Source organism: Rhinopithecus bieti, unplaced genomic scaffold (assembly GCF_001698545.2).
Source record: "Rhinopithecus bieti isolate Rb0 unplaced genomic scaffold, ASM169854v2 scaffold_15136, whole genome shotgun sequence".
NCBI lineage: Eukaryota > Metazoa > Chordata > Mammalia > Primates > Cercopithecidae > Rhinopithecus > Rhinopithecus bieti.
Window position 1 is genome coordinate 1,562,730 of NW_016808217.1, and position 24,813 is coordinate 1,587,542.

A 24,813-nucleotide genomic window follows, 5' to 3' on the forward strand; every position below is an offset into this window, starting at 1 on the left:
GGCGGCCACACGGCCACGAGAGCGCGCCCCCGCGCGGCGGACGCACGACCGCGAGCGCGCGTGCGCTCCTCCGAACGTCCGCGGGAGCCCAGCCAGAGCGAGCGCCGGGGGCCGGGCGCGCAGGAGTGAAAAGGAGGCGGCGGCCGCAGCTGCAACAGATCCGGACGCCGCGAGCAGACCCGCTCTGGTGTTGGGCGGTTTTTTTTTTAATTGCAGAAAAATTTATTAAATTGGAAAATCTTAAGTTTTTCAATGGCGCTGGCTCCGGGTCAGCGGGCGGTTTTCTCTGCATCAAGATGGGCTTTGCCGTTTCCGTAGTGGGCACCAGTGGTGGCCTGATTGTCAGTCTTCTCCCGGCATTTTTAAGGCCAGGAGCCGAGCGCTGCATGTAGGCGAATACCCTACAGAGCGGTTTGGTTTTTTAAATTACTGTTGTTATTATTTTGGGCAGAGAACAGTCGGGTTGGTATACCCCGGTCTCGCTGCAGAAGAGGCTGCGAATCCGAGGTGGGTCTCTCGGGGGGTGAAATTCCTCCCGGGGAGAGCGAGCCTCGGCCCCGCGCGCAGTCCAGCGGCCCCGCGTGTGTGCCCTCGCCCTGCCGTCGCCGGGAAAATGGAGGCTGTGATTGAGAAGGAATGCAGCGCGCTCGGAGGCCTCTTCCAGACCATCATCAGCGACATGAAGGTAGGACGCCGGGGGTGCGGCTGCGGAGCGGGCCGCCGCGCTCTGACCTCGCCGCCGCGCTTCGCCTCCACCGCGGGCCGGCCGCCCGGCCCTTCCCTGCGCCGTGGCCGCCGGCCACCTGCGGGAGCTCCCGGCTCTGGTGTCACCTGCTCACCCGGGGCGCTGCTCCAGGCTCTGCTGGGTCACTAGGCGGGCGGCTTCTCTAGGGGGGTGTCTGCTGTCCCACGCCATCTCCCCGCTCATTGTCCCAGGGGGCGGCACCATTTCTTTCCCTCGGGGGCTTAGGGCACTGGCTCCAAGTTTTCCCATTGTCTGTCCCTGAACTGAGTGTCTGGGACCCGCGGGGCTGGATGCCCGGGCGGACACCTGATTCCCCCAGGCACGGGGTGGGGGCGCCTGGCGCGGTGGTGGGGAGGGAGTGAGGGCTCTGCCCGCGCGCAGGAAGGAGTCCTCTAGTCTAGGAGACTGAGAGGGAAAGCCAGTCCCTCCTTGGCTGTCAGGTCTACTTGGAGTGGGGGATCTGAGCAAATTAGTTATTAATTGGGCTGTTCCGAACCTGGTAAAGCTGTGCGTGCCCTCTCTCAGCCCTCCCGCGGGGCGCGGGGCCGAAGTTCCCGGGCAGCCTTGCAGGGGCCCCACCTTCCCCCAGCTGAACCTGAAGGCAAGATTGGGGCCCCCGAAATAACTGTATCCCGCCCTCCCAGACCCAAACGGACACACACTCTAGGTTTTCTCTTGGAAGGGTTGTGAAGATGGTGTGTGTGTGCGCGCGTGCATGTGTGTGTGCGCGCGCGCGTGTGGGGGCGGGGAACAACACCCTGGCTTTTTCCTGCAAAGGGTGGGACTGGGCATAACCTGATCCTCGGATGTGGATTTTCTGGTGCCTAGAGATAGACCAGGGCCCCGTGTTATTCATCCAGAGGAAATAAAACCAGCCGCGCGAGCTGGCTGGAGGTGGGAATTGGGGGCAGTGGGGGAAATTATTTTTTTAATGTGTATTTAGGGAGCTTCTCTTTGGCTCCTGCCCAGCCCCAGTTTGCCTCAACAGATCCCGATCCGGGGAGGTGGTGTTTAATTAAAAGCCCGCTTCCAAAACGAGTGGGCAGGTTTGGAAAGCTGTGCACCGAGTGGGTGTGGACAGCCCCTCTTCAGCCGCTGCCTGGGCGCCTGGAGGAGCTTTTGTCTGATGAAGTGTAAGGTTTAGAGAGGCTTCGAGCCTCGGAGATGGTCTTTGGGAAGGAATGCTCAACTGTCATGGCCTGCTTCCACCTTTCAGAACCAACTGCCACCTCACCCAGGGTGAACTTTACTAAGGTGCCTCTGTCCTGGTCTTGTCCATTTTGAAATCTTTCTACAGATCTCGTGCCTTTTGTCACAAATTGTCCTTAGCGTAGCATAATCTGCAGCCAGACTCTGCTTGCCCAGGAATGCTTATAATCCAGGCCCTTGGAATTAGATGGATTATTGCCTGTTGAAAGACAGCCCCTTTCATTCTGTTGCCCCCAGTGCACACTGAATTATTGAAGTGGTCTTTTGAGACAGAGATGGGTCCTTCCTCCTTGGGCTCTGGCCTTAATTTTAAACTTGAATTCTACACATCCTAGAGTCAAACAGGATTTGGTTTGAGGCACGCATGGTGTATTCTGATCTTGTGGGGAGGAATTTGAAATAGGTTGGTAAAGCTGCTTGTGTTTTTTTTTGAGGAGATAAATGGATGTTTCCCACCCCTCAGCAGCAACAAGGAACCCAGTGATCTGACGGATCTGTCCACTGCAGTCCTGGAGTGATCACACCTGGAGTTTTTTCTCTCTTTGTTCTTTAATCCAGAATCCAGGCTCGGTTCTTCCCATTCACTGGTTTGAATCAAAAGCCCTTCAGAAGGTGACCTGCCCAAAGGGTGGGCTGTCCTGCTTTCCACCTGCCATCCTGTGGCTGTGTGGCAGTATGCCCTGGCTGGGGACTCACGGGTGCCAAGGTGGTGTTTTTTTCCCTTGCCTGGTTCCAGTTAAAAATAAAGACATCTTCTTTAATGCCCAGTCACGGCGGAATCTAGAGTTTGTGGATCCTGACTTCTTTCCCTTTGAGTTTAGTAGGTTTGTTCAGTATCCTATGGGAAATCGTTTATTTTAAAGTTTTTTTTTTTTTTTTTTTTGGTTTGTTTTGTTTTGGCAGTAAAATTTTAAAAGCAAGGTGGAGTGGAAGACTAAAACATGCCTTGGGTTCTGCAGAGTTTTAGACTTTCGGAGATTCGAGAGACAAGGAGAAAGAGAGAGGGAGTGTCTGATTTCCTAGATTGTTTATGCATAAGACAATTCGGAATATTTTCTTGGACTTTGCTTCTTAAAAGACTTCATGGATTAGATGCCAGTGACAGTTTAAATGGAAATTTAAAATTTTTAAATTTGAACAAATCTGATAAGCAGTATGTAGTGTGCAGATGCATGAAGTCACCAGCAAGAAAAGTCAGTTTTTAATATCTGAAATCAACTGACTTTCTAATGACCTCTTTTCTTTTCTTTAAACTCCCATAATGGGTTTATAATGCCTTTAGTCTCCTTTCTGTTTGCTCTGAGGGAAAAGCGTAAATGTCTGAAACCCACTTGGAATGCCATCTTGATAAAAATTTTTAGGTTATTTTCTCAGAAGTGATGTTGGACTGGGTGAGAAAAGGATAAGGAAAATGGTTTTATTAGTAGCATTTGATTATTCAAAATGTACAGCAGCACAGGAAGGGAGTCAATTTCCTCTTTGGAGAAAGAAAGAAAACAATTAAAAAAGGGAATAATTTCAAGGCCTGGCACCCTCTGTCTTCTGAAACCGGAGAACCTCAAGACATGGAAAAAAGCAAGAGAGAGGATTCTCTGTGCTTTCTTCTAAAGATACTTCGTCTAAGTCCTCGGCTGGCTGTCAGGGCATGGGTTTTATCCTTTTCAGGGGGTAAGGTATGGAAAAAATCCTGACTCTTTCTCTGCTGGGGAACAGCACCATGTAAAGCAAGCAGCAGCAGCTAGTAAATAAGGTATCGATTCCTTGATGAGAGGAAGCCTGGTGGTTTGTTTCCCGTTTATTCTACCCTGCTGTGGTGGTGGTCACTAATGAACGGTGTTGTGGAGAATCACCTACTGGCTGCCTTTCCTCCCATCCATGCAAATTAGTAAATCACTGACCAAATTGGCTGGTGTGAGTTGGTTCCAGAGGAAAGAGGAGACAATTATTCACGTGGCTGGAGGGAAGGATCCATAGCTGGTTTGTCCAGGGAATAGTAGTCTGGAAGTGACTATTGACTGCCTTCTGATGTGTGGACAATCTTGACTGCATCAAGGAGGTCCTGGAATCTTTTTGGAGTTTCTATCCAAGCCCTGGGAAGGGAGGGCTCCATGTCTCAAACAGCAGCTTTGTGCCTTTGCTTTTGAGTCATTGAACCGGCATCAATTTTGGTGATGTCTGGGGAGTTTTTAAGACCAGGAGACTTTGCTGGCCAAAATTGAGGACAGCTCACTCTGCGGATGTCTTTCTTCTTTTAATAATTAACTTGGTTAAAAAAAAACAAAGTTGGATGTCTGAAATCAAATATTTTCTTCACCCTTGTTGCTCAAGAATCAGCATGTCGAGAGCTGAACTGGGCCTGCTGCGGGTAGAACTTTGTACGAGGTTAGGAGTACATAGTGTGACTGGGGCAAGAAAATCCTAACCACACCTGATTCTTCCACCCCATGTGTTGCTTTAGACAGGGGTGTCCTGTTACCAGCACCTGTGCTGAGCAGAATGGAGGCCTTGTTCAGTTCCTCCCCACTGCCCCCCACCTGTGTTTGCCATCACTATCCTCTCTCCTAAGTTCTGCCTAAAATGAGAACTGCTAAAGGGACTTCTTGAATTCCATGGAAATCTTTTTGTGGTTTGAAGCCCTGTCGTGATATTTTCCCTCCCATATCATAAGATGGAGAATGTGGGTAGTGGGTCCAACACTGGATATTGATTTCAGGGTAGTTTTTTTCCCCCTCACTGCTTTGTTTTGGGGTTCCCATCAGAAGAGAGGTACACTTCCTTGCTGTTTATGAAGGGCAATTGTGTGGAATGCCTTTTGCTTGGCTCTGCCCTAGGAGAGCTCCTTGTCCTGTGGGCTGTAAACAGATCATGCGAATCCAATATGGTGGCCGTGAAGGAAGGGCTGTGGTTCAGCCTAGAGAAGAGCATCAGTCTCTGCAGGAGTTCCCTTGGAGGCCTCAAAAAGAGTTTTCTCCAGAACAGTACTGAAAACCCAGCCAAGGCCTCAGCCAGGTGCTCTGAGGGAGGTGGGCTGCTCTCTGTAAATGGTGACAGCCACACAAAGGCAGGACAAGCAGAGCACTTGTAAAGGACAGATGGGCCCCATGTTGGCTTTTCTCTTAGCAAATGGTTGTATTTGGCCAGGGTTTTACAGCTTCCTCATTTCGGGCCCGTGGGAGAAGAAGGTGAAGTAAATATGTCATAAAATCGACAGCAGGAACTGCCTGGGATGGGTACCCAGAGATTTAGGACCTCTTCTATATAGATTCATCTTTTTGGTTTTTTGGGTGCCAGTCTTACTGTTTGGAAATCATTTCTGGCCCGGTTTGGGTGTTTCTTTGTGAAAACCCATTCCTATTTAGCTTTTGTGAAAACTCTTTACTATTTAGTCAAATTTTTTGGAACTTCTTGCTTGATGCTGTGAACCTTTATGTTCTGAAATTCCGCAGTTTGTAATGCTCCAAATCAAGAGAGGTCATTCCTAGGTCCTGGTTTGCATAGAAGGTAAGCCGAGTTTGGATTTTGCCTGGTTCAGCCATCACCCAGTTCTTACTGGAGTAACATATAGTCATTCCTTAGTATTTATTGAGCGTCAGTGGTGTTTCAGGCACCAAACGTGGCATAATGATTTCAGCGAGTAAACACATAGGATTTCCCATTAAATCTGCATTTCAGACATACTAAAAGATTGTTCACTGTTTAAGTATGTTCCCTGCGTGCTGTGTGTTCTCAGTTGCTGACCTCTTGCCCTTTGAGCTCTTCTTTTGCACCTCAGTCACAGGGAAAAGGAAAAAAGCTAAAATGATGTTTCTCAATTTGGCTAGCTCACTTAAGGCTGTTAAAATGCTTGGAGGGTGAAAAGGATGAAACTATTGATTCATTAGATGCTTTATCTCCAATTTTCATCTCAGCTTTTTCCATCTTCGCAGGCATGGGCGGCGATAGCTGGCAAGATTCCTTCTCTAGTGAGACCATTTAGATGTTCGAATTGAGTACGGACAAATGAGGTCATTTTGAGTTCCCCATTACTTCTTGGAACTGCCTTCAGGACACTTACCCCCAACACCCACACCTCTGCAAAAACAAAAAAATACCTCACCCCAAACCAAACCAAAGCCAAAGGACAGATTTAGCTGCCTAGGACGTCAGACAAGAATTTTTGGGGGCCGTTTAAAGGGAACTAACCGATGCCGTGAGCAGTTTAACTCAGATTTGGAGATAGCACTGCTGATATGGCCTTATTTAGTAGCAAACAGGAGAGGCAAATGAAGTTAAGGAGTAAATTAATTGAGCATTAAGGAAGCCCATTGTCACGATTGCTGAGGTGCTCCCTTGAATTAGCAATAGACTGCAGGTTTCATCTGAGTATGAGCCACCAAGGCAAATCAGAAACAACCAACCAACCAAAAACTTAAAAGTAGCAATTCCCAGCACAGAATCCACTCCAGAGCAGCCCCCGTCTCAGCACCTGGAAGGCCTAGGCTTGGGGCTCTCTCATGTCGCCTGCTTCCTGATTTGGTTGGAGGTGACAGTGTTTTTACCTGCTGAGCAAATGTGAGGGTTTGGGTTGTTTAAGATTTTCTGGGAGCTGGGCATGGTGGCTCACCTGTAAACCCAGCATTTTGTGGTACTGAGGTGGCAGGATTGCTTAGGGCCAGGAGTTCGAGACCAGTCTGGGGAACAGTGAGACCCTGTCTCTACAAAAAATTAAAATAAAATGAAAAAATAAAAGATGCTGTGGGGTGCCACTGGGCACATAGTAGGTGCTCAGTATTCACTGCATGTGGTGAGCAGGGGGAGGAAGGGACTTGGTGGGAACCTACTGTGTGCTGTGCATTGTGCTAAGAACTTGGTGCGCATGATTTCATGTCATCCTTACATCCACCCCACTTAACAGATGAGAATAGTAAGGCTTGGAGGGATTCAGTAACTTATCTAAGGCCATGGGGAGGTGGAACTGGTAGTCAGACCTTAGCCTGTTTGACCCTAACACTGGAGTTCTTTAGAGCATGCCTAAGGCAGGCAGGGGGGTGTGGATTTAGTCCTAGCAAACAGCCCTTTACTTGCCTGAGTCCCATGGGAGGCTCAAGGAAGGAATCAAGGTCTCATCTCTGTGTCTCTAGCACAGAGCCCGCCTGGAGGTGTGAGCCTGCATTGAGATGCCTCCAGGTGTGTTGTGGGGTGGGCAGCTCCAATTCGGCTGTCACCTTTGTGGAAATTGTTTCATTTATGACATGTCAACACATTGTGGCTTCCTTCCCTCTCCCACTTACCAACTTCTCCGTTAGACAACTTGGCATCCTCTGTTGCTCATAGTTCTCCCTCCATGAGCACAGGGCAGAGAAGCTTTTGGGCCAGGCTTAGGCATGTCACCCTCGATGCCTGGCCCATGGAGTCTTCTGGTGACTGGCCATAGGTCTGGGCAGTCCCTAGGTCCCTGAGGCTAGGTGACTCTGAAAGCCTGGCAACCACCTCCCAGTCCCATAATCATACGCATTAACTAAGTTCACCCAAAGTTCAGGTGACTCCTGAAACAGTACTCCTTTACCTTGAACTCTTTTTGTGTCCAGCCCCGGACCTCTCTTGTTAAAGAGCTTTCTGTGTTTAATCATGTCCTGGTGGCCCTCCCATTTGGGTTGAGTCGGTAGGACCCTTGCATATCTGTGTTTGGAGAAGTGGATGGGCTCATCAACAAAACTCCTTCCTGTGCTGCCTCTTGGCGTATCTGGCCTTGGTCATAGTTTCTAAGTGGTTTTTCTTTTCCTGTCTAGTGTAAGTGGGTGAAAAAAAAATCAATTGAGTTGAGTGCCTTTTGAACTGTGTGTCTTTTTATTGCTTGCTTTCTCTCAAAGCAGTAGAAAGTTTCAGCTCACTCAGCACCAGCAGCTTCCTGGGCATGGAGGTGGGCAGCAGGTTTTGCCGGGGTCTCCTCTGCTGCCTACCACGTGACGGGGGTTCCAAGGGCCATGGGAGTGGGTCTTACCAGAAGATGAGGTTCTAGGCAGGTGTACCTCATTTGGCAGCATGTGTGTGGTTATGGAGCAGGGTCCATTGGGTTCCCTGGGAGCTTGGAGATGCTGCTGCCTGGGCCAGGGCTCTGATTAGTGCCTTGGGGTACATTCACGACATTAAGATTTTGAAAAGCACCCCAGGTAATTCTAGTGATGGCCAATGTTGAAAATCACCAAGCTGTGTAAGTCTTCCCTCAAAGCCTTTTCTGGTCGGGCGAGGTGCCTCACATCTGTAATCCCATCATTCTGGGAGGCTGAGGTGGGTGGATCACCTGAGGTCAGGAGTTTGAGACCAGCCTGGCCACCATCGCGAAACCCTGTCTCTGCAAAAAATACAAAAATTGGCCGGGCGTGATCACGCACGCCTGTAGTCCCAGCTGCTCAGTAGGCTGAAGCAGGATAATTGCTTGAACCCAGAAGGTAGAGGTTGCAGTGAGCCAAGATCATGCCACTGGACTCCAGCCTGGGAGACAGAGTGAGACTCTGTCTTAAAAAAAAAAAAAAAAAAAAAAAACCCCTTAATCTTACCCAAATCTGAATATAAAAGTACCTTTAGGTAGTTGCACACCAATGTGAATATACTTAGCACTACTGAATTGTGATGCTTAAAGATGGTCAAGATGGTACAATTTATGTGTATTTTACCACAATTAAAAATAAAAATTAAGCCGGGTGCGGTGGCTCACTCCTGTAATCCCAGAACTTTGGGAGGCCAAGGTGGGCAGATCACGAGGTCAAAAGATCAAGACCATCCTGGCCAACATGGTGAAATCCCGTCTCTACTAAAAACACAAAAGTCAGCTGGGCATGGTGGTGCACACCTGTAGTCCCAGCTACTCGGGAGGCTGTGGCAGAAGAATCGCTTGAGCCTGGGAGGCGGAGGTTGCAGTGAGCTGAGATCATGCCACTGCACTCCAGCCTGGTGACAGAACAAGACTCTGTCTCAAAAAATAAAAAATAAAAAATAAAAAAAAACCTTAGAGTTAAATGTTAAAGTAAATAAACTGAAACATAAAAATAAACCACAAAGGATCTTTAGAATACTTTGCTGTGATTTATTGATTCTGTCTGATGTGATTTTTTTGCGATGATGGAAATTGTCAAATACATGAGCCACTAGCCACGTGTGACTATTGAGTACATGAAGTGTGGCTAGTGCAATCAAGGAATTAACTTTATTTTTAGTCACTTTTCATTTGTTTAAACTTAAATAGCCATATATGGCTAGTGGCTACCGTACTGAACAGCTGCAGATCTATAACATACTGTCTAGATAATTATAGTGTGCCTGCTTTGCAACACAGCTTTCTCACTATCTTCTACCTTCTGCTGGCTACAACACTGCCCCTAAACCCCTCCATAGAAATTCTGGAGCTAGAGTTGACCTTGAAGTTAAAGGAATCTGATTCAAATCCCATGGGCAAGTTATCTAATCTCTTCATGAGCCTTGGTTTCCTCTTCCGTAAAATGGGTCTAATGAGCCTGAAAGAGTTGTTGGAGGATTCTGAAATGAAACTTTGCTTGTGAAGGTTTTCACACATTGCCTGGCGAACATGCACTCAAATGTTAGAAGCAGTTACTATTCTGTCTTGTAGATTTGGGAATGAGGTATTTTGAAGTCTTAAAATCAGTGGAGTAATTATCTCCACCACTTCTTAGGACAGACACTGCCCCACTCTAAATACGGAGCTGTATTTAGAGCTTGCAGTGAAGTTGCAGGAAATGGAGAAGTTTGAGTTTTTTTCTTGCTAAGTAAATCACCCCCGAGTTCATTATGAAGGTCAACTGGCCCAGCAGGACCTATTTGCATTCTCTATTTGCAAACCCTACTGTTTGTTTATCAGGGAAGGAGAGGGTGGGGTACCTGGCTAGGACATTTGTAACTCAGATACACTGAGGCCCCGGGGGAGGGAAGTTGCTTTATTAGGGTCATTGTTTCCTATCTACGTCCTTTGAGTTTCCTCCTTTTTCTGGGGCAACCACCGGAAGTGGCCATCCCGCACCACTAGTCTGCCCTAGAGCAGCAGCTCCCCAAGTCTTGGCCGCATCTGGGTTCTTCCCATGGGCCGAATGTGGCAGTCCTGCCTTAACCTTTTGTGTGAGGACCCCTGTGATTTGGCTCCAGCTGAGTGGCCCGCTCTGTGTCCAGCGCTCCCCAGCTCGGACTCCCAGGCTTCCTTGAACACAGCCTCTGCTCCTCCCTCTTGCTCTTTGTCCTGTCCTGTCTCTGTCATTGCTGCCTATTGAAATCTTTCTCATCCTTCAAGGCTCCATCAGTGACCTTAGTGCCTCCTTTCCCCTCAAAGCTGGATAACCCTAAAGGCATTTTTCACATTCTTTGTGACATTCTACCTAGTATTGATTATATCCTACCTTAAAAAGTGGTTGTACTTGGGCCTTGAAGCCTGGCTCTAGCACTTCCTAGCTCTATTGCTTTGGGCGAGTTACTCAAGTTTACTGAGCCTTGATTTTCTTACCTGTAAAATGGGAGAAGAGGTGAAGAATCCTTCCCTCTTAAAGTTGTTGAGTATTAAATAAAGTAAAAGTCGAGGGCTTGGCATGAAATAAGTGCTAAATAAATGCTCGTATCTATTTGAGCTACCCTAGTAGTTCCTGGCAGAGCCTCCTGCTGCTAGTGACACTCAGATGTTTCAAAGAATAGAAGCAACCTGTGTCTTCACTTTGATGGTGCAGTAGACGCAAGTGCAGTGCTTTTCAACATTCAACAGGTAAGTAATTGGAGAGAACACAGTACATGTATTCGTCTAATACGGTGGCAATACCTACTGTGTGCTGGGGCTGCGGGGGGGTGGAGGAACACCTGTGGACACAGTCATTGCCCCGAAGTGCTCAGTCTAGGAGAGAGGCAGGCAGGTAATTAGAGTTCAGTGTAATCCGCACCACCATAGAGACCAGCCCAAGATTGTGTGGGGGCCCTGGGGAGGGCCTCTGATTCCCATTTAGGGTGGGAGTAGAGAGTCCAGGAAGGCTTTTGATCTGGGTGACACCCTCGCTCAGAACTGAGTTTTATTTTGCTTATTTAAAAAGCATTTATATGCAAACCAGGCACTATGCTAAGTGCTTGACACAAACTTATTTAATCTTCCAACCACCCAGCGAGGTAGTCTTAGTAACTATTATAATTCCCATTTTACAGATGGGGAAACTGAGGTGCTGAGCGGTTAAGCCATTTGCCCACGTCATACAGCTAGTGAGAGGCACAGCTGGGAGTTCGTTGGCAGTCTGGCTCCAGGGTCTGTGCGCCTCTCCACCAGACTGGTCTCTCGCTTTTGCAGCCTAGCAGTGTTGATTCTGTAACAGGTGTATTTCATTCATGTCCTTGATTACTCTATTTGTACCGTTAGGACTCAGAATGAGACAGATAAAACCCACAAAAATCTAGACTCGCCTCTGAGCTTCTTCCAGAAGCTGAAGGGGTCTCCCTGTAATTAGGAGGAATATGCCCTGGCCATGGACATGAAGTTGTTGGGCTGGGCCAGTGCAGTTTTTGGAGCAGCTGGGCTGTGAGACCAAAGTGTGCAGTAGTACTGTCCAAGGTGGCAGCCACACGACACATGTTTGTTTTGCTGGAGAAGCCCCTCTGTCAAGGGTCGCCCCAGTAACCGCTCTGCACCCCGAGTGATTGAGTGCAAAGCAGGAAGCGGGCAGATATTTGCAGTAGGAGGCTGGAAGAGCTTGGGGATTTGTTCCCAGGGAGACCTCCCTTCTGAGGCTGGACTCCTCCCGCAGCCGAGCATGCAGCCATTAAGGAAGTCTTTGAGTGTGCTCTAATGGCCCCTCTTTGTTTTGAAGTGGCTGTTTACTGAACCTTCAAAGCCAGCTCCGCAGCAGGATGTGATCGAGGGCCTGAATAATTGGATGAGGCACCCCAATAGGAAGCAGGGAGCGGGGAGCAGAGCCAGGAGTAGCTGACAGCCAAGCCCTCTGTCTGAGCCTCCGCTGGAGGGACTGAGGTCGTCCTGCAACCAGAAGTTGACCTGAAGCAGGGGTCCCCTGGAACCTGGCCTCTTTGATGTTGTGCTGGCCTTAATTAGGAACACCCTAATTAAGTCACTGAGGAGGAAGCTTTTTTCTAAAAAAAAAAAAATTAGCAAATGTTTTGAGAGCATTTCATGAGGGATTTACTTCTCAAAGATTATGTAAGTAATGTATTAATGGAAGAAAAACTAGAAACTTCAGTTAAGTAAAAAATAAGTCACCCACAAGCGCTTGATAAGTGGGTTATGTTCACACTCACAAGAGCTCGCACATTTTCAGCAAAGGGCCAGGGAGCCAACACTGTGTCAGAAACTTCTTTCTTCACTTAGTGGCTTGGCGTCCTTGCATTTCTGTGTGTGTCGTTGTTCGCAGTGTCAGTGTGAATGGCTGTATGGTGTCGCACTGCTTTGTATGTGTCTAATTAATTCATTTGGTCAAAACATATTTGAGAAGTTACTAGTACCAGGTTCTGAGTGTTGGGAGATAGCAGCAAACACAATGGACACAAATCCCTGCCCTCCTGCAACTTACATTCTAATGGAGTGAGGTGCAGGTGAAGCAGACACACGGAATAAGTCAATTCTCTTGTATAGTAGAAGGATTATATGCAGTGGGGAAAAAGCACTGTTGCTGTTTTTATTTTTATATATGTTTTTTGAGATGGAGTCTTGCTCTGTCCCCCAGGCTGGAGTGTGCAGTGGTGCAATCTTGGCTCCCTGCAACCTCTGCCACCCAGGTTCAAGTGATTCTCCTGCCTCAGCCTCCCGAGTAGCTAGGACTATAGGCATGCACCACCACACCTGGCTAATTTTCTTTTGTATTTTTAGTGAAGATGGGGTTTCACCATGTTGGCCAGGCTGGTCTTGAACTCCTGATCTCAAGTGATCTGCCTGCCTTGGCCTCCCAAAGTGCTGGGATTACAGGCGTGAGCCACCGCGCCCAGCCTGTTGCTGTTTTTAAGTAGAGTGGTTAGGGAGGGCCTCGCAGAGAAGGTGATGTTAGAGCAACAACGTAAGAACTGTGAAGATGTGGGCAGAGGGTGGGGGCGGTGTTCAGGGAAAGGGAAGAGAGCATGCGCAGAAGCCCTGCGGTAGAAGCCAGTACCTCCCTCATTTGTGTTTAGGGTGCGCCCAGTTTTTTTTTTTTTACTAATTATAGGTAACCCTACAACAAGTACATCCTTGTGACTACACATTGCTTTACATCAGTGATTTCCCCTGAAGGACTTTTTAATCCTTGGTCAAAATGTGTGTTTTTTTCAAGACTTTTGAAACCCACCACCCAAAGCCTACCAAAAAGCATGTGTCAGTTCCCAATTTCCATGTGTGAGGGCTCACCACCGTGGATTACGTCTGAAGGAGCTAGATGTGGATGCTAGGACCTAGCTGACACCCCTGCTTCCAAAGGCACAAAGGGACATGTGGCATCTTATCTAGTGCCCTGTTTCTCAAATCTTGCTGTGTGTGATTTTTAGCAAGCAAAAGTATACCTGGAGAATGGGTTAAAATGCAGATTCCCTGGCTCCATCCCAAGAGACATTTTGTTGATCTGGGGTGGAGCTTAGAATCTGCAGTGTTAGCAGACATTTCAGGTCATTCTCTGGTAGGTCTTGGTGGGATTGCACCAGGAGTAGGTGGAAGTGGAGTGGCCCCTGGGCCACCTGAGCCACTGAGAGCTTCCTCTGCAGCTCCTGAAGTATGTAGGAAGCTATCTCCTGCCCATGTGTCCCCACCCCTAACTCCACCACAGATGTACCTGGAATGTGATCAGGCAGACGAAATGAGTTCTGTGCCTAGACAGAGCATGATCTCGACTTCCTTTCATTTGCTAATTCTGTCTTTTGCAGGGAATGCTTCCTCTTTCTTTCATTTCTCTTTGCCCAGAAAATTCCCATTTATCCTTTGAGACTGAGGTGAGGCATTGCCTCGCTCTGGGAACCACACTGTCCAGCACTTTATATCTTGAGTATGCTGCCCTTGGGGCTTTGGGATCTGCAGTTCCACATCAGCTTTACTGACAGGCTGAGTTCCTCAATGCTTTGGTCTCTTTCTCTGTAGGGCCTACCCTTCACTCAGTGCCTGCGCATAGTGGGTGCCCATTCATGGCCCGGTCAGGGTGACTGGCATTGGACATTGAATCATCAAAGCGGAGTTGAATTCTACTTACTAGTCACCCTTCTAAGCACTTGTCTTTTTCCCTGTCATCCTATAATCACCATTTGAGGCAAGGACTGCCATCAGCATCCTTTGCAGATGAAGACAGGGCGGCACCAGATGATGAAGTCGCTTGCCCAGGGTCACCCAGTGAGCACATCTGAAGTTCGCAGGCTGACTCTGGAGTCATGCTCTTAACCACCAGGCCACACAAGGCCTTTCAGGCTCTGGAATATGGCTATACCTCAGTGTCCTCTCTCCAGGCAAGAAAAATGACATTCAGTGGAAAGACACTTAAAAAAAATGGCCATAGAAATGACAAACACAGTTATCACTGTGATACTGGTGGCCTCTGACTCTTTACTGGCCACCAGGGCATCGTTCCTAGTAGCCTGGGGTGGGAGTTGAGGTCACAGAGGAGGTGCTATCTGTCTCTGTTCCAAAGGGGAAATCTGCTTCATGGAAAATTGCAGAGCACACTAAGTGTGTACAGCACACCAAGGCCAGTGCCTGCCCCAGGGTGGATGTGACAAGTTCATCATGCTGCCCTTGGCTGGGGAGAGGTCTCAGTTTAAAAGGGAAGATGGACTAAAAAAAGTAAGGAAAAGAAAACAAATTCAACAACAACAAAAATAAAAAAAAGAAGAAAAAGAAAAAACAAAAAATAAAGAGAAAAGAAAAGAAAGAACAAAAAAAAAAAAAAGGGAATATGGAATGAATACAGAGGTGTGTGTGTATTTAGGGAGCAAAACCTCAAACATGATCCTCTCTAGGGTACAGGGTGTTTGCATGTCTGTTCAGGGTATTGGAGAGATTGGCCCCAAGAGAAACTAATCCCTAAAATGCAGAAGCAGTTTTGGAGTTGGGTGGAGGCGGGTCAGAGCGGGCACTTCCAGGAAAAAGAAATGGGTGAGTGTAAATGGAGCAACGTGAAGTCATGCTTAGAAGGTCTAACATTTCATAGGATGTGCAAGCTGCTAGGTGTTTTGCCAGGTTCAATATCTAATGTGGACATTTATGGATAGGAATAAACACATGGAGCAATAGCTTTGGCCTCTACCTAGTATTGATTATATTCTACCTTAAAAAGTGGTTGTACTTGGGCCTTGAAGCCTGGCTCTGGTACTTCCTACCTCTACTGGAGGATAGGAGGCCAAAGGTTAGAGGGTAGATATTTATTATTCTGGGGAGGATTAAAGGTATACAAATACTAGGTAAAAGCAGCCAGCCCCTGTATTAGGTGGTTAAATATTGAGTTCCCAGGTTTCCAGATGTGGAGAATCAGTCAGTCTTAGTTGAATCCATTATACAATTTTATTTTAAAAAGGACCGGGCAGGCTGGGAGTGGTGGCTCATGCTTGTAATCAATCTTCTGGAGGCCGAGGCAGGTGGATCACTTGAGGTCAGGAGTTCAAGACCACCCTGTCCAACATGGTGGAACCCCATCTCTACTAAAAATACAAAAAATTAGCTGAACATGATGGCACACTCCTGTAGTCCCAGCTACGCAGAGGCTGGGGCAGGAGGATCACTTGAATCTGGGTGGCAGAGGTTGCAGTGAGCCAAGACAGCGCCACTGTACTCCAGCCTGGGCGACATAGCAAGACTCCATCTCAGAACATAAAAAATAAAATAAAATAAAGAACTGTGCAAACTTAGGAGCAATTAATGCAGTTAACCGGACGTGAGGGCAGACCCTTCCTTGACCTTGGGCAAATTACTTAACTTTTTCTGTGCCCGATTTTCCTATGGTTAGTTGGGAAGTGTTAAATGCCTGCTTTACCGGCCGCCCTTTCAGTGGTGTTGTGAAAGACCTCTGTACTTCACAATACATGGGAGGCGGTGCCTTCTGTGCCCATCATGACGTCAGTTTGGATTCCCACATGGCAGGTTTTCACCTTTGAAAACTTGGCCATACAAATGTCAGGTGGCTGGTGATGCAGGCAGTGACTTACCATAAACCTCTTCCTCTCTCTTTTGATGGGAGGAACTATCTGAAATAATAAAGGAAATGTCATGGCAGTAATGGCCATGGCTCTCACTTGTAATCGCAACATGTTGGGAGGCCAGATTGCTTGAATCCAGGAGTTTGAGACCAGCCTGGGCAACATGGCGAAACCCACTTCTACTAAAAATACAAAAATTAGTCTGGTGTGGTAGTGTTTACCTGTTGTCCCAGCTACTTGGGGGACGGAGGCAGGAGGATCACTTGGACCTGGGAAGTCGAGGCTGCAGTGAGGGGCCTGGGAAGTCGAGGCTGCAGTGAGCTGATATTGTGCCACTGCACTCCAGCCTTGATGACAAAGTGAGACCCTGTCTCAAAACAAAAAAACAGGCCAGCATCAGTGGCTCATGCCTGTAATCCCAGCTCTTTGAGAGGCTGAGGTGGGCAGATCTTCTGAGGTCAGGAGTTCGAGACCAGCCTGGCCAACATAGCAAAACCCTATCTCTACTAAAAATACAAAAAATAGCCAGATGTGGTGGTGCACGCCTATAATCCCAGCTATTTGGGAGGGTGAGGCAGGAGAATCTCTTGAACCCCATAGTCGGAGGTTGCAGTGAGCCGATATCACACCACCGCACTTCCAGCCTGAGTGACAGAGTAAGACTCTGTCTCAAAACAAACAAACCCAAAATTGGGGAATGAGTTGAATTTAGGGGATGAAAAAGAAGAGGGATTCTGTTTTTCAAGAAATGTGGAGCATGGAACACATACATATATTTTATAGTAGTTAAAAAATAGAACCAAAAGCCTAGCTGTGGTTGTAGAGCACCCTGAGGTAGCGACACCCTAAGGGGTGCCATTGACGTGGGGTGGCCATTGCTGTCCAATAGAACTTTCTGCAGTGATAGAGATGTTCTGTGTCTGTGCTGTCCAGTATGGTAGCCACTAGCCACTGCAGAGCACTTGAGGTATGGCTAGTGGGCTGAACAACTGAATTTTACATTTTATATAATCATACTTTATTTTTTTTTGTTTTTGTTTTTTTTTTTGAGACAGAATCTCGCTCTGTCACCCAGGCTGGAGTGCAGTGGCCGGGTCTCAGCTTGCTGCAATCTCCGCCTCCCGGGTTTACGCCATTCTCCTGCCTCAGCCTCCTGAATAGCGGGGACTACAGGCGCCCGCCACCTTGCCCGGCTAGTTTTTTTGTATTTTTTAGTAGAAACGGGGTTTCACTGTGTTAGCCAGGATGGTCTCGATCTCCTGACCTCGTGATCTGCCCGTCTCGGCCTCCCAAAGTGCTGGGATTACAGGTGTGAGCCACCGTGCCCGGCCTAATCATACTTTAAATAACCTCATGTGGAGCTCCCCTGTTGGACAGCTCAGGATACAGAAAGGAATACTTCCTGGTGGAGAACTTAAGAAATAAAATGACTTGGAAGATACGGTTGACATATTTGTTTGGTTCTTTTTATTTTAAGTGGAGACACCCAGATGTCAGAAAACAGCTTGATATCCTTGATTTGTTTGGTTCGGGTGTTAATAGTTACAAGTGGAGAAGTTTGGGAGGGGAGATGGACGGATGGACGGAGGGAGCACCTTTTGTGGTTCAGTCTTCCTTTTCATAGGCATGTTTATTGCTCGTGTGCTTGGGCAAGTGGGTGAGGGTGGGCGGGCGAGGAAGCAACCATTGATTATCCCCAAGGCTGTCATCTGCTTGATGGACAGGGATAATTAGTGGATTAGGCAAGCCCCAGTCAGAGAATAAAAGCCCAGGAATGGTATTTATCATGGATGGGCTTACCCGGTGCCTTTCATCTGAGGATCTTAGGAGTCCTTCATCTCACAGGATTGGGTGGGGAAGGGTGGTTTTGGGGACAAAGCTATGACAGGCATTCATGGGCCCTTTCTGTCATCCCACACACCCACTTCTGGAAGCTGAGTGGATTCCTGCTTCATGCTTAAAGAAGCAGGGAGGCCAGAGCCACTCCTGCGTAGGTCAGAAGGTGCCAGCCTCCTCTGGAAGCTGCGTAAAGCAGCTTCAGGGTAACCTGAAGGCTGAGCTCATCCAGAGTATACCCAGTGGAAGAAGACGAAGGATGCTGTTGGCTACGTTCCTCACACTCGCCCTGCTGAGGTCTCCACAGACCTGGGAAGGAGTCATGGCGGCAGGGGTGGCCGTGGCAGCTGGAGATTTAAGAGCCCCTCCCAGATTGACTCTGTTGATCTCCTGGTAGAAGAAGATCAGTTTGTGTGTTCACAGAAAACCAAGATGGGATAAAATTATCCATAATCATACCACAGGTGCCAACAGCTGTGAACCTCTCTGTGCGTTTCTAACAGGCATTTTTCTACCCAAGACATTTCTCTTTGTTGTGTGTTTTGTGTTTTCTTTCTTTTTTTTTTTTTTTTTTCCTGAGACAGCCTCGTTCTGTCGCCTAGGCTGGAGTGCAGTGGCGTGATCTCAGCTCATTGTAACCTCTGCCTCCTGGGCTTTAGCGATTTTCATGCCTTAGCCGCCTGAGTAACTGGGATTACAGACGTGTGCCACCATGCTGCACTAATTTTTTGTATTTTTATTAGAGATGGGGTTTTGCCATGTTCCCCAGGCTGGTCTCGAACTCCTGAGCTCGGGTGATCCATCTGCCTCAGCCTTCCAAAGTGCTAGGAGTAGGAGTACAGGAGTGAGGCACTGTGCCCAGCCTCGTGCTTTCTTTTTTATGTGGTTGGGGGTCCTGACCATTTCTAGGGTGACATTACAATCCCTCTGGGCCATCTGCAGTTGTAATCAGGTGCCATGTGTGCAGGGCACCCTTGTCCTCTTCTGCTCTACCTTGTCTGGGCTCCTAAAGGACCCACATATAAAGTGCGACCCAACCTGCTGTCTAAGCCGCTATTTGCAGCCCTGGGACTGGGCTGGGCTGGGCTGGGCTGGGCTGGAGGAGGCTGGCTCTGTTCATGTGGTTACTTGCACTTCCCAGAATCAGCGAACACTTGGGCTGCAAAGTCGGATCTGGCATCCAATTGCAACCTGGAGCTCTCTGCTCCAACCTCTCTGGGCGTCAGTTTCCTCAGCTCTAAAATAACAGCAGCATCTGCCTGCCTGGGCTGCTGTGAGGATGCAGTGAGAATGCAGGTCAAGTTGGGCTTCTTAGAGAGTGGTCTGTGGACCAGGAACAGCAGCACCTCTCAGATTAAACGGACCCGCCTCGACCAAGCAAATCAGAACCTGCCTGTCTGCAAGCTCCCCAGGTGATGGATTTGTAAATTACAGCTTGGGAAGGGCTAATATATACACCTGGCGCCTGGCAACTCTTTAGAAAGTGGTGATGCTTCATGATGATGGTGATGACAGTGATGCTTGTCAAGGTGAACAGAGATACTTGGGAAGTTACCTGGCTGGTCATATACCCCACGGCTTGATTTCTCAGCCAGATCCACTGGTGAACCAGCCTCTGTCTGGCACCTTTTGGGCAGAACAAAGGCCTTTGAGCTGGAACCCCACTCTCTAGAGCCTCTGCTCTTCTGGTTCCTCCTTGACTCTCCCCTGAACTGAACTCCTCCTCCTCACGTGAGTCCTCCCTAGTTCTGTGGCTCCTCCAAGTTGTCCTTTCTCTGGCAGCCACAGTGCCCAGCCCCTCTCTGTTCCTTGTGTGGCCATGTGGTGTCGAATTTCCTCAGCTGTCCCGGTGGGGCTGGGCTGGGAGAGGCAGTTGCTGCATTATTTATGGAGCACCGGTCACCAGCCGTGCTGATGAGTTACACACAGTTGTTCTCTGCACCGTGTGTGGGATGCCGTCCTGGGCCTCTGTTTAATACAAAACAAAACGAAGCCAAACAACCATAAGCCAGAATGGCTGTTGGCTGACTGCTGTGCCTTGCTTGTGTCAGGCAAATGGCCTGCCGTGGGTCCTGGCTCTAGGGAAAGTGGAGGAAGAGGAGGAAGATGAGGAGAGGCACTCGGGGGTATCTCCCAAGCTCCACTTTGAGGGTGGGGTGGGGAGGCCAACTTGTGGATTTGTTTAGGTGGCCACCAAACTCCTCAGGTGAAGGACATTTAGGAGGCTTTTTTTCCTAAAAACTAAGAAAGTGACTTCATTATTTTCCGCTTTCCCCCAGGAACCAGAGTGATGCCAGGTATGTGACCATTAGCCAGGTTCTCCCATCACCTGGCTGGTCTGGAATTTATGTCACTCACTGAATGAAGGCCACCCTGGTCTTCCTTGGCTGTGCCAAGACCCCACCCTGGGTCTTGTCCTGGAAGGCTGCCCTTGCCCACCTGGGCCACTTTGCCCATGTTCTGCCTGGAGGAGTGGCCAGCATAAATGTGCCACTCCAGTGTCCCTTGGAGAGAGCTGGTCGGTGTCCCCTGCCTCCTTTTGTGTCAGGTGCACCCCCTACCGGAAGTACTTTTCCTTCTTCCCTTCATTTCTCTGTCCTTGTCCCACAGTCCACCAGGGGAAGCCCTTAGGCTCATAGACAGCAAACTGTATGATGTGATGAGTTGGGGAGTAGGCGCAGCTAACCCAGAGGGTAGGTGGGAAGGGGGTGTGTCAGAGAATATTCCAGAAGAGGTGTCACAGCTGGGTAGTGATGGCTGAATAGGAGTTTTCAAGATTGCTGAATCCCCCTGGAGGTTTGAAGAGAAGCAGCCACAGGGTGTGGTGTGTGTGGGGAGTGTGGGTGAGATCATGCATTCAGGGAAGCCCCATCTCTCACCCAAGGAAGTGAGACTGCCATGCAGTTTGATGGAGGGAGTCCTCTTTATACGCTTGTGAACAAACTGGCTTTCTCTTCCCTTCTCTTTAATAGGGGCCTTTTCCTTTCTTAGAACCCAGCGTAATCTGAGTTGTATTTTCAACCAACTCACTGCCAAGGGTTCCAGAAACTCCCTGCTCTCCTCTCTGAAGAAATTCAGGGGGCTCCTGGAGGAGGAGCATCTTCTTGTTTTGCCTCGTGACTTTGGACTTGGCAGAAGCCGGGGTGCAGTGGGAGTTTTGTTTTCTTTGATTTGGGTCTGTCTGGATCGTTGTGAAGCCTTTGTGTGTTCTCGGGTGAAATCCACAGTGGGGTCTGTGTTGAATCGTTTTCACGGCTCTGGGAGTGCATTCCGAGGAATTTCCTCAAATGTGGACAGAGCTCAGCCAGCAACCTCAGGAATGAACTTTCTGGGGACTTCTTGGTCGGTGGATGCAGATGCAAAAACCAAGGACAGTTGGGGAATTGCTTCCTGAAAGGCTCTAAGAGCTTCCAGTGTCTCGGGTTGCGGGTTTCTTTGGAAACTTGAGTATGGTCTCCTTTGTGTAGTCTTGCTGTCCAAAAGGCAGGACTTTTTCTCTGCTGCCTTTCAATCTTTCTACAGTTACCTCCTTCCTCCTTTCTTACTTCCACTGAGCTTGAATTATTATAGTAAAACTGCTCTCAGGTGGGTAGAAACTTCTTTTTTCCTTGAAAGAAACTTGCAAAAATATCTGGAACAACCCAACATCACCTTGCCTTTACATGTTAATAACATTTACTCACTTTTATTTTTTCATTTCTCCACAAGGAGGTTTTTGTCTTCCATTCTTAGAAGTTGATTTTTTTCTTTTTTTAGAATCTATTAAATTATATATTGCCTAAAACAGGTGGGCCTGACTTTCTTTGATAGACTGTCAGGTATCATTAAGTCAGGAACAAGCTGCTTTGGGCAACCTTCTGGCTGGGTGGGTGTTCGTAGGCGGGGAGCTGTTAGCTGTACCCCTCGACTAGAAAGGTGACCCCTCCTTTTGTTGCTAATTTGGTAAAGACTGAAGTGATGCTCCGAGTGGGGGCAGATAAGAAGTTTCTTCAGTGGTTTGAGTAGTCGTCTTTTTCAGGCACACTCACCTCGGGGTTGAGTACTCCACCCTGCCATTTGCTTAGCAGCAGCAGAGAAATCATCTGGCACTGAACACCCACCTGCCCTTGCCTTGGTCTGTTTCTGCCTAACCATGGTTCACTAATAGGGAGGTGCAGACGCTTCCCACATTGGCTGGTTCCACCCCGAGGACTCAGAAAGGGGGGTTCCAGTCTGGATGGACAGTCTGACTTAGAGAGACTTTACTGTTTGTCCCCCACACATCCTAAAGGAGATTACTCAGAGCCTATGGCCGCTTGGATCCCTCATATCAAATGTTTGTTGAGCACTTCCGCCGTGCTAGGCACTGCACCGAACACTTTCTGTATATGACTTCATCCATTCCTCATCCCAGCCCTGTGAAGACGTGACTTAAACCCACGCAGAGGTCAAATGACTTGCCCAGTGTCGCATAGCAAATGGGAGAGCTGAAGTTCAATCCAAAAGATTGGGCTTCTGTACTTGCATTCTTTATTCATCTCCTTCATTCTTTCAGTGTTCAGTAATTGGTGGTGTTGGTAATGGTGATGGAATTATTGGTTTTGGTTATCATCATTTTAAGGGAATGATCCCTGAGAGGTGAAATGATTTCCCCTAGTCCATGACTGGTAGGGCTGTGACTAGACCTCAGGACCCAGAGCTCCCTGCCCAGGCCACTGGCCAGTTCTGCATGTTCTCAATGAACATGCCTCACCTTTTCCTTTGACTTTTTTACTTTGAGACAGGGTCTTGCTCTGTTGCCCAGGCTGGAGTGCGGTGGCACAATCACAGCTCACTGCATTCTCGATCTTCCAGGCTCAAGCAATTTTCCCACCTCAGCCTCCTTAGTAGCTGGGACCACAGGCATGCGCCACAGCACCCAGCTAGGTTTTTTTTTTTTCTGTTGAGATGGAGTCTCGCTCTTTTGCCCAGGCCAGAGTGCAATGGTGTGATCTCGGCTCACTGCAACCTCCGCTTTCTGGGTTCAAGCAATTCTCTACCTCAGCCTCCTGAGTAACTGGGATTACAGGTGCCTGCTATCATGCCAAGCTAATTTTTGTATTTTTAGTAGAGATGGGTTTCACCATCTTGGCCAGGCTGGTCTTGAACTCCTGACCTCCTGATCCACTTGCCCACTTGCCTCAGTTTCCCAAAATGCTGGGATTACAGGCGTGAGCCATTGTGACTGGCCTGGGGTGTTTTTTTTTTTTTTAGAGATGGGGGTCTCACCATGTTGTCCAGGCTGGTCTCGAACTCCTGGGCTCAAGTGATCCTCCTGCCTCGGCTTCCCAAAGTGCTAGGATTACAGGTGTGAGCCACTGCCCCGGCCCACCTTTTTCTTAAGAAATACTTTGATCATCTTAATAATATTTCTCCAGGGCTCCCTGAATGGGAGTGGTTGGTGTTTGAGAGAGGAAGGTCTGGTTCTCTGGTCCTTCTTCCTTGTGTAGCTGAGAGATGGTGGCACCTTTGCCTAGAAGTAGGTGAGCAGTGTTTCTGAATGTGCTCAGATTTCTCTGAAAGCTTTTCGTCATGTCTTGTGGCTCAGAAAGAGAAGGAATGGTCAGATGAAGCTGCTATTGGTTGCTTGAACCTTTGTGTTCTTAGAGGTGCCAACTGCTGTCCCTCTGGACAGAGATCTCCAGTGGCCATCCTGAGGACTCTGATCTTGGCCCTTATCTCTTTAATTGGATGTAGGTGTACACAGGGCGTTCTTATCTGGACTGGATTAAAAAAATGATATGTATGTTGGGTATCGTAATTGGAGTTTCCACTATGTCTTGATGGGCCTTCATTGATAGCCTGAGCTCTCTCACAAGTTTTCATTTGACATAAGTTAATGTACAGTTTTGCTTTTGGGTGGAAGTAACCCCAGGGCACAAACTGGGGACGGAGGCTATGTCTATTCGGTGGCGGGCGTGCCGGTGGCTGGGGGGGAAACAAGATCTCTCACCACAGGTGTGGTTGACAGATAGCTCGGGGGAGTGTAGCCAAAGGACCTCTGCCAGGAGCCAGCCAGCCAACCAGGATTCTTGCCCAGCTGTAACTTAGTTTTCCGTAGGGGCGAATTGCCACTTAGAGGGATAAATCCAGAAACCTGCACTTGGGCCAAGCAGGTCTCAAATGCATGAAGGCAGAACTGATGGATGTGATCTAGTAGCATGTGTGAAACAGACTTTAGAGTTTGGGTGGATTGTAAATTCATGGTGCTGTTGTTGCCAGAACCTCTAATTTGATCTGAAGTTTTAAAAAATGTAGTGACTTTATTGTTTTCATTAAAATGATACATGACCCTTATAAAGAAAACTCACAAGACTCTAGCCATAAAGGAAAGTACAAAGGAGAAAGCAACACATTGGTCTAGATTTTAACTCCCAGAAGTAACCTGTTTTAATATTTTGTAGACAGTTTTCCAGATATCTCTATGTACATTTTCAGACAGAATTGACAACTACAGAAGTATATAAATAGGCAATTCTATAACTAGGTGTTCCTTGTTATAATGAGTGCTATGCATGATCTTTTGAAAAAACATACTTAGTTGTACTTATTTAGCAGAAGAAAATGAAACTGAAGTGAAGTAATACTGTAATTGGTTCTTCACCACTTTCTTTAAGTTGATTTCTCTGATGTGCCTTAAAGCAGTGGTTCTTGACTGGGCGTGATTTTGTCCCCTAGGGGCCATCTGGCAATGTCTCATTTTGGTTGTCCCAAATAGGGGTGGGGAACACCGGCATCTAGTCAATGGAAGATAGGGATACTGCTAAACATCTTAAATGTGCAGGACAGCCCCCAAGACAAAGAATTTTCTGGCCCCAAATGTCTGTAGTGTTGAGGCTGAGAACCTGCTCTAAGGGTAAGAAAAAATGATGATTAATACCATTAGGAAGGTAAAACTG

General features: G+C 48.0%; 1 protein-coding gene across 8 annotated transcripts in view; it reads left to right on the forward strand.

The window, feature by feature from the left end:
- Positions 1-60: 60 nt before the first annotated feature.
- The window catches only part of MTSS1 (MTSS I-BAR domain containing 1), a 187,353-nt gene continuing 162,600 nt past the window's right edge, over positions 61-24,813 (forward strand). For 5 of the 8 annotated variants that reach the window (XM_017885921.1, XM_017885924.1, XM_017885927.1 and 2 more), the window contains exon 1: positions 67-685. In XM_017885921.1, the coding sequence (XP_017741410.1) occupies positions 614-685 (72 nt within the window). In that variant the 5' untranslated portion in view covers positions 67-613. Of the gene's footprint in view, positions 686-24,813 lie in introns of all 8 variants that reach the window. The other 3 variants (XM_017885922.1, XM_017885926.1, XM_017885923.1) reach the window with 1 other exon arrangement.